This window comes from Nelusetta ayraudi, unplaced genomic scaffold, assembly GCF_046127955.1.
Source record: "Nelusetta ayraudi isolate G7.1 ecotype Tasmania unplaced genomic scaffold, CSIRO-AGI_Nayr_v1 ptg000002l, whole genome shotgun sequence".
In the NCBI taxonomy this organism is placed as follows: Eukaryota; Metazoa; Chordata; class Actinopteri; order Tetraodontiformes; family Monacanthidae; genus Nelusetta; species Nelusetta ayraudi.
In genome coordinates, this window is record NW_027466052.1 from 2,149,264 (window position 1) to 2,164,138 (window position 14,875).

Sequence of the window (14,875 nt, forward strand, 5' to 3'; positions counted from 1 at the left end):
AGTCTTGTTGAGCAATCTCTTCAAAGAACAAGGAATTGGAGGTTGGCTGGATGAAGCGCTGAATGAGAGCAATCAAAAATTCCACTTCATCCCTTTGTACTTAAGGTGCGCTTAGGTCGCTGGTCCTCTTTTGCCATGCAAATAAACCATTATTTATTTATTCATTCATTTATTTAATTAAAAAGTCATACTTTTTACATGTTGTTATAGTTTAGAGAGTAAAAATCTTAACATTTTGAGAAGCTGTATGGTTGGCCAGATCCAGTAGAGGGCAGTAACGCTTCACAAAGACAGGAACACCGGAACCAAAACACAACGCAGCTCTTTTTCCGGTGGGGGAACATAAACTACAAGAACTTCCGGTGGTGTTTTTACTTGCTGGATGACGATAGCTTTCCCAGAGTTAATACCGGGGTACGCAAACGAAAAAATATCTCTCTGTATCTCTCGCTACAATATAATTCCAGCAGCGACAGCGGCACAAGTATGTACATTAAAAAAAAAATTGTTATTACTAAAACGGTAAATCAAGTATCTTCATCGCAAACAGTTGCTAGCCATGGCCACTTAGCTTACTTGTGTAGGTTTCACCGTCACTGCTACACCTGGCCAATTATGTGCAAATAGTGTAATAAATCAGTCTGAGGTACAACAATGACAGCTGCGGCGCGGGCTGATGATTATCAGAGGCTGTTGCTCGCTGACGGCGAACCTGCAGGCTCCGGATGATGTTGGCCAGAAATTTACCCTGCGTTAAAAAGTACACGTTTGGATGTCTTCTATTTAAAATGAATAAATGCATGGATGGATTAATGCATTTACAAATCACTGTTGTAATTATCAGTACTTTATATGATAAGAAAAAAAGGCTACATTTATTTTATATGCCAATTTTTTTTTTTTTTATTACTTTGGTGTTTGGCTTTGAGACATGATTTGTAGGATGCAGTTTGGCATATATGTTAGCTCATATTTATATTTACATCTTTTGTCTGTCTTTTCCAATTTACGTTCATTGTTTTATTGTTTATTGTGTTGTTTTATTTGACCCCTTCACTCCCTTTAAGTTAACTAATGCAGTTAGGCGCTGGGATTTCTCGTCTACATGTAACATTATTTATTCATTTATCCTTTTCCTGTTGCTGTCGTGTTTGTCAGGTTAATGGCCGACCTCACTGCCCTCCTCCCGCCAGCCGTCACCTCGCTCCTGTCCTCGTCGATCCCCTGTGGTTTCGCAGTGGGGCCGTCGCAGCTCTGCGCGGGCCGCCTGGGTTTGTGGTGGGTGGGCCGCTCGCTGGGACCTGGGTCCCTGCTGGGCAGCGAGGGTGACACAGAGTGGCCCTGGAAGAGTCCAGTTGACATTCAGCCTCAGACTGAGAGTGGGCACAGTAATGTGGCGGTGAGCTCTCACTTCAGAGCCAAACACACTGACAGCACATGAATAGAAAAAACCAGACAGCAAAAACAAAACAAAACAAAGAACAGTATTGACTGTCACATCCTTTGTGTGTTTGTCCTGTAGGTTCCCATGGAGGCAGCAGTGAATACAGAAGACTTGTATCAGATCTGGATCCGGTAATGTGTCCAACGTCACCTTAACCTTAAGCCAAAAAACCCAGAGTAGCTGGTGTGATGATCTTGGCTCATGTGGCAGCTTTTTGCCGTGTGTTGCCATCAGATTTGCCTGCCAGGTGCAGAGCAGGGCCCAGCAGAACGTGGCCAAGCACTGCGCCTGCGGAGGAGAGGCATGTATGGACACCTGTGTGGACATGCGCCTGCGGGTATGCCGGGAGATCCAGCCGGGGAGCGAGCTGCTGTTGTACGAAGACGCTAATGGAGAAGGTCCAGCAGCAAGGGAAGGAAAGGAACGGAAAGGACAAGAGGGTAATTATCTAGAAAACAGATAAAATGATCTAACTAAGAATTCTTTATGTGTCTGGTATGATAGCCTGGCACGACAGGCCGAAATATTTTCTGGATCTGTTCAATTATGTTGAATTGAATATGTCCAGGGTGGCACAGTGGTGAGCGCTGCCGCCTCACAGCAAGAAGGTCGTGGGTTCGATTCCGGGGCCCGGACCTGGGACCTTTCTGTGTGGAGTTTGCATGTTCTCCCTGTGTCTGCATGGGTTCTCTCCGGGTTCTCCGGCTTCCTCCCACATTCCAAATAAAACATGCATGTGAGGTCAATTGAACATTCTAAATTGTCCGTAGGTGTGCATGTGAGTGTGAATGGTTGTTTGTCTCTATGTGGCCCTGCGATGAACTGGCGACTTGTCCAGGGTGTCACCCTGCCTTCGCCCTAAGACAGCTGGGAGAGGCTCCAGCAGACCCCTGGGACCCTGAATAGGAAAAAGCGGGTATAGAAGATGAATGAATGAATGAATGAATGAATGAATGAATATGTCCAGCCCCTAGTGTTTATTCATGGAAGTATCTGAACAATTAACAAGGCTAAAGGGGAAATAATCAGAGGAGGCGGTCGATGGCAGAGCAGAGATACAATCAGTGTCTTTGAAAAGCAACAGCGGGGCACACTGCAGCAGCTTTTCATTAATTCGATTTCTAATAAGTTTAAATTGCTAAAAAAAAAAAAAGAAAGAAAGAAAGAAAGAGAGACAGGGAGAGAACAACTGAATTTGTCCTGGATTCTTAAAAGATGAAGATCTTGTGCAGAAATAACAAAAAGTGACTGGTCTTATCTAATATTGTAGACAAATCAGTTGTCCAAGAAAGCGGGCAGGAGGAGGTGACAGCACTCGAATCTGGAGCTCCATCTGGAGGAAGAGGAGGCACAGAAGAGGAGAGGAAACAGCAGCAGGTGGGGGAGGAGGAGGAGGAGGATGAGGAGGAAGAAGAGGAGGAGGCGGCGGCACTGGCACTGAGAGACGCTCCTGCCACAGCAGACACAACGGCCGCAGCTCCGCCCACCCGCTGCAGCTCCCGCCTGGCAGCCAAACCGCGCCGCTTTCATCACCAGACCCCAAGGCTGAACACGCCCCCTGCTGGCCCCGCCTTGTCCTCGCGGCCGAAGGCCGGAGAAGGGACTCGGAGTTCCACCGGGGTTGCCGAGGTGATTCCAGATGAGACCGTTTCAGTGGCAACGCAGCACCATGGCGCCGAGGCCTCGGTAGTGCCTCCGCAGGCCAGAGAGAGGCGCTACAGGTGCTCCAGCTGCGGGAAGAGTTTCTTCCAGATGGGCCACCTGAAGAAGCACCAGTTCAGCCACACGGCCGAGAAGCCCTTCAGCTGTGCCGAGTGTGGGCGGAGCTACACATCGGCCGAGAGCTTCAGAGCTCATCAGGTCCCGTCACCTTTCTTCCTTCTTCTTCTGTCCCTCCTTCCTCCTGTCTGCTCTTTTTTCTTGTTGTCTTCCTCCTTCCTTGCTTCAGTCCTCCTTCCTACTTCTTATCTCCTCCCTCCTTTTCTCTCGTCTTCTCTCTCACCCACTTTTCCCTCCTGCCTCCCTTCTCCCTTCTCTCTGCATTTTACACTTTTTTTTTGTAACCTTTATTTCTTCCTCCTTCCTCCCCACGTACGTTCTTCTCTTCTTTTTTTTTCTTTCCTCCTTGGGCGAGTGCTGTCGAGTAATCTATTACTAAGTAATCCACTAACGTATTTAAGCTACTTTTTAAATAACAGAGTAATGTAATGTGATTACTGTGGCAAAACTGGTAATTATATCATAATTACTTTATCAAGTCGCGATTCCATTATTTTTCCGAAATATTTTGCAAGCAAAAATGTCTTATAATCCACAAAATGCCTGAAATTTAGAAAAACAACCGAAAACAACGATGTTGCAGATTGATGATGCAGCCGTGCATGCAACATCATTGATATGCGACGACTCACCAAGACAAGCATGGCGGTGGCAAAAGAAAAAACAGCGATTGCGTTTGATAGCTGGAAATACAAACATTATTTTGAGTTCATCTCCTCCAAATCAAAGAATATTGTGGTTCGTTGTACGCGATGTGCAGGAAACAAGATGTTCTTAACTTTGAAAATATCCACGTTGAACCTCATAAATTGTTAAAAGCCATGCTTACAAGTAAGTCAGCAGTACTCTGCACAGTAGAGATCTTTTAACTGCTGTTCTTCTAATTATTTTAACAATATGGGCTGTGCAATAGGCAACAGTGCTACACATGAGTTTATTTAGTGAAGTGTGCAGTTTGCATTCAGAGAACGTTCGTTCTTGTTTAGAGGACAGAGGCAATATTTGGAATTGCAAAATTTGCACTTTAATTAAGTTCATTCCAAAGCACTGAGCAACTGTTACTTCATGTTTTTTTAACTAAAGTAATTAGTAATTACTTATGAAACAAAGTAGTTAAAGAAGTAATGAGATTACTTTTAAAGAAGTAATCAGTAGTTAGATTACTTTTATGGAGCAATGCCAACAACACTGCTTCCCACCCTCTTTTTCAGTTCCTTCTTCATCCTGTGTTGACCTGCAGATGAGTCACCGTGGTGTGCGTCCCTTCTCCTGCACTCACTGCGACAAGAGCTACGGCCTGAAGCGGGACCTGAAGGAGCACATGGTCCTCCACAGCGGCCACAAGCCCTACGTGTGCGAGAACTGCGGCAAGGCCTTCGCCCGCCGGCCCTCTCTGCGCATCCATCGCCGGCTACACTGCAGCCGCAGGGCTCACGCGCAGCCTGCCAAGGTACTAGCAGGTTCCCGGGAGGTCGGCTCTCTCCACAGATTCTGTCAAAACACCTCGAACAGCTTTTGCCATTAATGAAACAATATAGTCATTGGTAATTTTGCAAAAAATGTTGGGACAGAATATTCTGGACTGAACTGACCAGAGTGACGCCAATGCCAAGTAACCCCTCAAATATAGGATCCACTTTTATATTTAACTACACAACAGCAGAGTTCAAATAGCTCAGCTTTAAGCAACAACAAGTTACTGTGAACAGAATTTGTATCTTTTAAAAACTTTTAAACACAAGTAACCAGCATGCTTCTTCCCATGTAAGAAATAAAAAGTACAGATATTTTTGTACAAATGTAGTTAGTCAAAGTAAAAAGCAGACAGAAAAAAAAAAATACTAAAGTAAAGTACAGATACCTGAAAAATCTACTTAAGTACAGTAAGGAAGGATCAGTAAACTTTACTTTCCACCTCTGACAGTTTCGCAGACAACGAAGTTGAACTTCTTCAAGTTACTGTAGAACAAAAGGCCTTAAAGCTCAGAGTTGGAGCTTGGAGTCATAAAGGTCAAAGGTCGTCATTTTGGTCAATCAGGGTTTCTGGTTCAATATCGTAGTCAGCCTACTCAGAACAAAAATAAATAACTAAGGAAAAAAAGGGGTTTGCATCTGCCGGCCTTTTCCAAAAAAATGTTTTGGACTGTTTTGGCCTTTACGTGAAGCCGAACATGGCAGCGTTTTTAAAAAATACGTGGTTTTCGTCTCTAAAATGCTGGCTTTCTTTTTTCTTTTTTCTTTTTACAGTATTGTAGATGGGATTTGGGTCTGAAGGATGAGAGAGATTTCCAGTCTAAAACCAGTCCAGCTACAAAGTTTTGCGTGTTTCAGCACCGTTTGTCCCACTAATTTGCTGCCTGGTTTTTACATCCCAGTTTTTTGTTTGTCCCCACTGGTGGTGCTGGTCGAAGCTGACCTTTTTAATCCTGGACTTTTTTTCTGTAACTCTGGCAGGTACAATGTTCCGTCTGCCCCAAGCTGCTGGCGAACCCGGGCTCTCTGAGGAACCACATGAAGCTCCACACAGGAGAGAAACCGCACATCTGCCACCACTGCGGGAAGTGCTTCAGTCAGAAAGGTAAAGCCGGCCGCTCGCCCAGTGTCGCTGCTGAGACTTCTGGAAATGTCAACTGGAGGTCAGCGGTGGCAAAAGTATTCACATTCTGTACTTAAGTAAAAGTATAGATGTATGTTTTTTTTTAAAAAAATACTAAGTACTGATTCAACTCTTTGACTTAAGTGATGGTAAGAAAGTACAGGTTCTCGAATGTATTCAGGTAAAAACTATTTAAGTGAAACAATACATTTGTTGCCATTTTTGCAAAAATTAAAAAATTGTGACAGAATAATCTGGACAAAACTGCCCAGAGGTCAGAGGTCATGTTGAGCATCTGGATTATTTTATTTTAACAGCTTTGCCACTCTAAACACACTATAGTTTATTTTCTTTTTGAACTGCAGCACTAACTGTAATCAGTCAGAGTTCTGGCCGGTGGTCCATTTTTGGTTGTTGGCATTTTTAATAACAATAACCAATTCTATTTTCTACATGTTTGTTTTTCTCTGTATTAAAAACACACTGAACGGTGACCCCAAAGCAGAGGTTCTCTCAAACAATCTCCCTCTAGCAACAACATCTAGAACAATGATTGAGTCACTTTGAACAGAATCTGTTCTTCCATTGTAAGATGTAGAAAACACAGATATTCCTGTACAAATGTAGCTATTCAAAGTCAGTAAGTGGTCAGTAAAAGCAATGCTTAAGTTAAGTACAGATACCTGAAAAAACAGTATTTTCAATATTAGTGAGTCATTTTTCTCAGGATCAGCTGCACATATCCACTATTCATTGTGTCAAGCTTGATTATGCGCGAGACACATTTTTGCATTTCATTTTTGAGCACTTTTAATTTAAACTGAAAGTGACACTACAGCTGTGGGCTTTCCTTCGTGTCACTTTGAAGACGAGACAAGGAGGTTTTGGGTTTGCGTTGAAGGACTTTTACTTGGACAAAGTCCGGCTGACATATTTAGTTGATGGCACAGTGAAAATCAACCAATTAAAAAGGAACGGCCGGCGAAAGAAAGACTAGTGCGTGTGATTTCACGCAAGGCAGGTGGCTGAAGCGGCGGCGGTTCACCAGCTCTCTGACCGTCCCCCAGGGAACCTGGAGTGTCACCTGAGGACCCACAGCGGGGAGAGACCCTTCTGCTGCGGCCAGTGCCACTACACCTTCGCCCAGAAGGCCGAGCTGCGCCGCCACATGCTCTCCCACACCGGCGGCGGTGGCGGCTTCCTGTGCAGCTACTGCGGCAAGTCACTGAGGGACCCGCACAGCCTCAAGTCCCACGAGAGGCTGCACACCGGAGAGCGTCCCCACTGCTGCTCCGTCTGCGGCAAAGGTCAGCAAGAGAAGGGCATCGATTCCTTAATCCTGCATGCCGTAATCTCGGGGGGGGGGGTCTCACAAGTTTTGGCTGCGTCAGAGGCACGCAAACAAACAAATGGAAATTATTCAGTTGTTTATTTTTATTAGGACAAAATAAGAAAGCAAATGCTCATGTCTATTGCACTCTTGTGCTGTGGATGCGTTGCAACAAGGGACAAAAGTCATGCTGCCGAAACGTCCAGTTGTGAGCTGGACGGTACAGTAGAGCACTTGCAGCGTGAGGGCCAGTGTTGGTGACTGCACTGAAATAGACAGTATAGTACAGTACAGTACAGTATAGTGTCCAACTCAAATACACAGTGGGGCCAGAAATTTCAAACTTGGACCAAGTTGAGGGTCAACGCTGATATTTATTGAAAAAAAATCTTCCTCCAGATATAATAGTGAACCTTTTTATATGGACTCATATAAACTCAACAAGTTTTGCTTCAACAGTGAATATGGAACAAGCAAAGCTTAATACTATACAATAAATAACTTCAAATTGCACAAATGCAAAATCAAATTTCAAATTAAAAAACACATTGAAATAAATAAAATGTAACCAAAAATTGCATACCTCCCTTTTTTTTTGCAGCCTGATTTAAATTTCAACAGTAAACTTTTTCCACGGGCTAATGATACATTTAAAGATAAAATAACAACAAGAAACCAATGAAGTCATAATAATATCCTTCAATGAACGTCCTGTCCTAATTGACTTGCTAAAATACTACCAAAGCATTCTGGGATTTGTAGTATTATTGGTACTACAAATAATAAGTTCTAGTAGTGATTTAGTATTTCCTTGCGGGCCAAATATAATTACACTGCGGGCCAAAGGAGGAGTGAGCAGGCCAGAGTGGGACACCTATGGTATAATACATCACAAATGCGCGAGGTGTCCAAAGACTTTTTTTTCCGCCACTGTAGATTAGTAACAACTGCGTGCAGGAGATTTCTGAGTCCCTGCGTCTCTTCCCCACTTCTCTTTGATATCATCCTCATCACCATCATCACCATCATCATCACCAACATCACCACCACCATCATCATCATCATCATCATCATCACCACCACCATCATCACCACCATCACCACCATCATCATCACCATCATCATCACCAACATCACCACCACCATCATCATCATCCTCATCACCATCACCACCATCATCATCACCAACATTACCACCACCATCATCATCATCATCATCATCATCATCATGATCATCACCAACATCATCATCATCATCATCATCATCATCATCATCATCATCATCACCACCAACATCATCATCATCATCATCATCATCATCACCCTCGTCACCATCACCATCACCACCACCACCATCATCATTATCATCATCATCTTTATCATCATCACCATCTCATTACATCCGCTGTGAAGTCAGACTGCTCAGACTGAATGGGTGTTTCTGTCTGTCCATCCGTCCCGCCGACCTTCATTTCCAGAGAGCATTTTCTGTTGGTCTCTGACCTCCGTAACCAGTCGGCTCCCTCTCACCTGCGGCAAAAGCAGGGAGCCGCTTTCACCTGAGGAGAAAGATGAAAAACAAATGCAAGAAGCAACTGTGAGCAGCTGTCAACGTGATGAACTCGAGCTCCAGTTTTGTTTTTCTGTCTGTTGGTATTTATGTATTAGAAGTTTAGAGAATAAGACTTTTCCCAACTCCAGAGTGTCTTTTTTTTTTTGGTCACACTTTGCCCAAGTAAGAACAGGAAGCCTCTTGCTGTTCGCTGGATCCTGTTGAAGTGAAGACATCTGATTGGTCTGCTTTGGATGTGACCGACAGGAACTTCATCCAGTCTGGGAGGCAAAACCTGAGTTTTTGTCTCCCCTTTTCAGACACACACACACACACACACACACACACACACACACACACACACATACATACATACATACATACATACACTCACATCTAAATAGATGAATAATAGATAAGGAGAAAAATATATAATACTGTACACATTAACTAGGCTTGTCATATTAATAAAGGGTCCTTCTTCCTCGCTTTTAATTGCTGTCATTATCTCGCCTGTCCTTCCTCAGGCTACACTCTGGCCACCAAGCTGCGGAGACACATCAGGTCATCGCACGGGACGGAGAAGCCGTTTAGCTGCCACTGCGGCGCCACCTACACGGCGAGGCAGAGTCTGCTGAGGCACCAGGCTCAGCACGGGTCCGAGGGCGGCGCTGAAGAGGAGGAGGAGGCCTCGGCCGTGCCCTCCAATGGAGTAGCGGCAAACGGCGGCGGCGCCACCCACATCAGACCGGTCAGAGGGCGACCCAGGAAGAAGACGCTCCCTCAAGCAGAGGGAGAGGGGGTGAAGGCGGGAGCGGAGCCAGTGGGAGGGAGGAGGGGAAGAAGAAGAAGGAGGAGTGAGGAGAAGGAGAAGGAGATGAGGACGGCGACTTCGAGGGAAGAAGACGAGGGGGAGGTGGACGAGGCTCCCGGCGAAAACATCCGTCATGCCATCGTCTACGTCCACGCAGATCACCTGTCGGTGCAAAGCCCCGCCCCCCTGCTCCTGGCCTCAGAGGCCTCGCTGGGCCAGGTGGAGGTGGTGATATCGGAGGGAGAGCAGCAGTGCATCGTGGTCCCCGACGAGCACCCGGTGGGGGAGCTGCTGATCCTGCAGGGCGAGGGAGGCGGCGTCTGCTCGGTGGCTCAGACGGTGGAGATCGACGCCGTTTAGCCGATGGCCGCGCTGGAGGTGGAGCTGGTGGTTGAGCAGCGCCACGGTCCACCAGCAGGGGGAGTCGAATGCTGCGTTCTTCTGTCACCTCGTTCACGGTGAATGTGAACTGGTGACTTTGAACCTCACGCAGGGTGTTTGTCCAGTCAACCCTCCCAGCTTCTGTGGGCGCTCCACATCTTTCCAAACATTAACTCTGAAGCTCTTTTCCAGACAGCCTACACTGTACACTGTGCAATCTACATAGATTCTACAGGGATCAATCCACGGGGCATTTCAGGTTCTGCATTTTCAACACCTCTGCTGTCTGATTTGTGGATTGGACACTTTGAAGCTGAGGCCTGACCGTGAACAATCGTAACAGGAAGGTTCTGCAGGAAGGGAAAGCTGTAGAGCCATCAAGCAAAATTCAGTCGTAACTGAAATCACAGAGATTGTACTGCAAGCCCTCTGGCATCCACAGGCCACGTGTTGTTGCACATCCTGTAATATTTAAGATTCTGTTTTTAAAGGTATGGCATAAAATACACATCTTCAGGTCTTTCCTCCGCTTCCTTCCAGCTTCACACCGTTGATTGTCAAAATTATTTGCACTTGTCCAGCATTTACTGTATACCGCCATCTATTGCAGTTCATCCACTTTAACCACTTTGGTGGAAGCACATTTTTCTCCTTCCTTTTGGTGAACGGACTCATTAGTGTCCTTAAAGTGAGGGTAAGATAGGATGGGAAAGAAGGAGGTGGAGCTACAGCCAGGATAGTTTTTGAAATTTATTATGTCACCAGGACTGTCAATAGAATAGAATAGACTTTAGAGGCATCTATCTTGGCCGCCCATGGAATATATGAGCATGTAACCTGGCAGGTAAACAAAGAGCGTGAGAACCACGCACACAAAGGATGCTGTGTCAAAATTGTAATCATTAATAGTTTCACAAATGACTGTAATTTCATGACATATTTTTTACCAGTAATGTAATCGATTATAATTGTCTTTATTTTGTAAGTAGATTACATAACCACGTTTCATGTAACTTGTTGAGCATCCATCCGTCCGTCTTCCGCTGCTTATCCGGTGTTGTTTCGTGGGGGCAACAGTCTCAGCAGAGACACCCAGACTTCCCTGGACCCAGTCTCCTCATCCGGCCGGACCCCTAGGCAGTGGTGTGAGCTCTGCAAACTATACTTCAAGGATTCCAGCTGGCATGGTGTTCTGACCAGGCAGTCGACATGTCGGATCATAATCCATTGCCTGTTTTACCTTCTGTCCACAACAAATGACTTTACTGCATTTACTTGATTAGCCACAATGAGGAGCATAACTACATTACGATACAGCAGTTTCACAAGACTTCAATGAACGCTCACCTTTCTTTTCTTTTCGTCTTACTATTCTTTCATATTTCTATGTATTTCTGTGACATTCTCCAGAAGAAACATATTCCCACAAAGCTGAATAAACTGGGTCATGGGTAATGTGAAAGAGGATAAACAAGGAAATTTGCCTTCAAAGTGGACAAGAAAAAAACTGTTTCACCATCGAATAAGAAGACAGAATAAGTCTGGGAGGAATTTAATGGGAAGCGGCAGTCATGCTGGAAAAACCAAGTGAGGTCATCTGTGTGCAAAATTGACTGCAGTGGGTGATGAGGAAAGTAGGGAGAAAGTGAATAGAGTAGCGCAGGTGACTGTCATCTGCGCCCCTGCTTTTCTACAGACAGAGTGGAATCTGGGTCAGTGCAACACCTTGTCATATCATTACTCTGCAGGAGTCTAAAGTTCATCTGGGCAATAACACAACCAGTTCAACAGTTCACACAACAAGTAAGACGGTGTGCGTCTCAGCTGCCGACGAAGGTATGTTGAGCTTTACACATTTAAGTCAATTAGATATTAAGTCTTCTAAATCTTCTTCTTCTAAACAACTGCTAAATCTATTGTCTACTTTGTTGCAAACCCAGCTGCATGGCAGCTACCAAGAGTCTTTAAGTGAAAGTAAAAATATAGCCAACACCAGCCGACACACAAACCTGGAGAGAATTCCCTCTTTGTGTCTCAGGACAGACGGAACGCAGCCATCATCTGCCTCGGATTTTCTGGGTCAACTCCACATTGTTGTTCCTCCAACAATGATTCTCACCTGCTTTGTGGCTCTTCTTCCCTGGTTGTGCAGCTCAGCCCCAAGTAAGTCTCTAATGCCTTCATAATGCTGTAGAATATTTCTGCCGTTTCATACAATCCACCATTTATCACATTTGCCTGCTATTTCTTTTTGATAGGTCTTCTATGCCAATAAACAAACTCTACCGCTGTACACAACCAATATATGAATGCAAATATATCAAAATGGGGAGATGAATCTCAACTGTGAGGCTAACCCTGATTCATCATCATACAATTCCTTTTTAAAAAGGGACAATGTACATTGATCACATGCTCAGCATTAATTGCACCAGATTTAGGCAAAAGGTTATTCCTGTGGCCTCGTCCTCAGTTAGCGCCCCCTATTCATAAACCACAGTCTGGGACATAAATAGCTGAAATCTTTGAAATCTTTTTTTTCTTTTTTTTTATAGAAGACAGTTCAAGGATGTGTGACTCTTATCATGCACATAACTGACCAGATTTCTTTCACAGCTGGAAATGCAATCAAGGTTTCAGTCTCGTCCTTGGTCCCAGTACGAACTGGACAATCCACCACGCTACCCTGCTGGCTCGATCCACCACAAAGTGCTGAGGCTCTTGAGATCCAGTGGTACCGCAGTGATAAAGATGATTCCTACATCATGGTGTACATGGAGAGGAAAATAGTGTATGCAGGCCAGAACACACCATATCAGGGCCGGGTTTCATTCGGCACCAAGGACGCAGCATCAGGTGGGCTCGCATCAGGTGACGTGAGCCTCCAACTGGTAAACGTCAGTGTGGAGGACGCAGCAAAATACACCTGTCATGTAAGCAGAAATCAGGACGAGGACATTGCAGTGATCACCCTGGCTGTCTCCAGTAAGTACTGTGAGGGAAACAAAAGCAAACCAAACAGAAGTATGCTGCTGCTTTGAAGTCAAACATCTTCTGACCTTCCTGTTTCTCCACCCTGCTCCTCAGAAACTGGAGGTCCTGTGCTTCTGTCATCGGTGTGGAGAGATGACAACACATTGAATGTCAGCTGTGAGTCTGGAGGCTGGTATCCAGAACCCAGGCTGCAGTGGAGTGACTCTAAAGGGGCTCTGACAACAATGAGGCTGAAACACAGCAGAGACTCCTCAGGTCTTGTGTCAGTCCACAGCTGGCTTCTTGTCTCCAGCTCCTCAAAGATCTCCTGCTCAGTGGGTCTGGATGGTGAAGAGGCAAAGGAGGCCAGTGTGTATCTGGCAAGCTTATCCCAACCCTGTGACCAGTGTTCAGGTCTGTGTTTCCTTTTCCTAGTTAGGAGCTAACTGCATTCTGTTGCTTGTACATGTGGCAGGTGATGTCAGGATTTAATATGGAAACATTTTCACGTCATAGTAACATGTGGACATTTATTGGCGCCTGCAGACAAGAGTTGAAAATAAGCATGTATGATAAACTCTCCAAGCCAGTTGTGATATCTATGTTAAATAGACACTATCTAATCTATCCAGCTGGAGGGACTGGATGGGTGGCCTTCACTGTACTACTCATCACCATCCTGGCTGCACTTGGCGTGTTGTGTTTCAAGAAGAGAGGTAAACCCTTATTGGACATAACATTTCTATTGTTATAAATATAAAGTGCCCCAAAAATTCCACTGTGTGCTCAGATAACAAATGAGTTTCTCTTTGTAACCAGTAAAATTAAAATCATCTTCTGTTTCAGGGATTTTCAGTCGTAAAAGGAAGGTTGAAGAGAAACAACACAATGGAGGTAAATAGGAGTGCTTATTTTATTACCACACATCAGTGAAACATTGCACTGTTTGTTATGATTGAAGGTTGTTGTGGTACTGAATGTTTCATTTAAAGCAATACAAAAAATAATCACAAATCTTTTAAGAAAATTACTTTGAATGTGTTGATTGTGTTTATGTGTGTGTGTCCACCAGGGAAAGACGAGCCTTTACTGGGAGAGGATCACTCTGTTATTAATGAATCTAGTAAGCATCTTTGCCTCAACCTTCTTTCTTTCTAGAGCCTGAAACTCCAGGAGGGAAAAGAATAAATTAGTTTTCAACACTTCCATGTTTTTATCTATATATTGTTGAGAGATGTGCAATAAACACCATTTGTCTAGTATCAGTGCAAATGTATCCCATAATAATATTCTGACTATGTGTTCAGATTTACTCTGGGCTCAATCTGCTGATCGTCCTCCAATTGGCTTCATCGTAGTGATGCTTGTTGACATGGCACTGAAGCAGCCGGACAGCAGCTGTGGATGTGGCGACAGGAAGACACTTGATTTTCTTGAGATCACTGTCATTCATTCGTTCATTGCTAGATTGCAGTTGGATTGTTCTCTCAGTGAGGCGCTCACTGCTGGGAAATCATTTCAAGACACACGTCTCATTATAGTTTGTCTCACACGTGAAATCAGTGGATTCAACCATCTCTGTTTATTTCTGTCCTCCAGGGGAAATCATAAATCCTTTAGCGGAATGTAATCAGTCAGTCTGGTGATGTGATAACAGGAATCCTGTGTAAAATTCTTGACAATGTTTTTCTATTTTCACTCAGAGGCTCCAGGAAGAAAAAACACTGAGGTTATAACGGTTGAACACAAAGCAAAACAACTTTTTGGTGAGCAGCTTTGTTTTGATTTTATATTCATTCCAAGTCATTATTATTATATTGTGATTGGCCTAAGGGACTTTTTCTTTTGAAGTACAATTTAAAATTTTAAAAGTATTTAATACTCAGATTTAGTCCTAAACTGCTGATCATGCTGACCTTGGCAGGCAAATACTGTATATAGTCTGAATCCTGAACAAACAGTGGAAGAAAAAGAATAACTGACCAAAAAACACAGAAGGGAAGGTT

General features: G+C 44.4%; 2 protein-coding genes across 3 annotated transcripts; both read left to right on the top strand.

Annotated features, from left to right (window-relative positions):
* Positions 1 to 330: 330 nt before the first annotated feature.
* On the top strand, positions 331 to 10,416 carry znf408 (zinc finger protein 408). 2 transcript variants are annotated; one of them, XM_076043267.1, is made up of 9 exons: positions 331 to 414; positions 1,159 to 1,399; positions 1,523 to 1,575; positions 1,679 to 1,884; positions 2,715 to 3,304; positions 4,464 to 4,673; positions 5,678 to 5,801; positions 6,887 to 7,126; positions 9,229 to 10,416. In XM_076043267.1, the coding sequence occupies exons 1-9, from the start codon at positions 383 to 385 to the stop codon at positions 9,873 to 9,875; spliced, it is 2,343 nt and encodes a 780-aa protein (XP_075899382.1). In that variant the 5' UTR covers positions 331 to 382; the 3' UTR covers positions 9,876 to 10,416. The 2 variants fall into 2 exon arrangements, with proteins under 2 accessions (XP_075899382.1, XP_075899461.1); XM_076043346.1 differs by having other exon boundaries at positions 336 to 484.
* Positions 10,417 to 10,560: 144 nt separating this feature from the next.
* LOC142900175 (butyrophilin subfamily 3 member A2-like) lies at positions 10,561 to 14,310 on the top strand (the record flags this gene model as incomplete). The annotated part of the gene is made up of 7 exons (XM_076044356.1): positions 10,561 to 12,059; positions 12,513 to 12,881; positions 12,984 to 13,283; positions 13,502 to 13,585; positions 13,716 to 13,763; positions 13,942 to 13,992; positions 14,177 to 14,310. Coding segments are annotated over exons 1-7 (1,311 nt in total), but the record flags the coding sequence as incomplete, so codon positions are not given.
* Between the last annotated feature and the right edge of the window lie 565 nt (positions 14,311 to 14,875).

What these genes read in the sequence shown, in the direction of transcription:
- znf408 (XM_076043267.1), top strand. Translation starts at nt 383, where the DNA reads ATGACGATAGCTTTCCCAGAGTTAATACCGGG. An exon ending in GTGGGCACAGTAATGTGGCG is followed by an intron (nt 1,400 to 1,522) that starts GTGAGCTCTCAC and finishes TTTGTCCTGTAG; the next exon opens with GTTCCCATGGAGGCAGCAGT. An exon ending in CTGCTCCGTCTGCGGCAAAG is followed by an intron (nt 7,127 to 9,228) that starts GTCAGCAAGAGA and finishes GTCCTTCCTCAG; the next exon opens with GCTACACTCTGGCCACCAAG.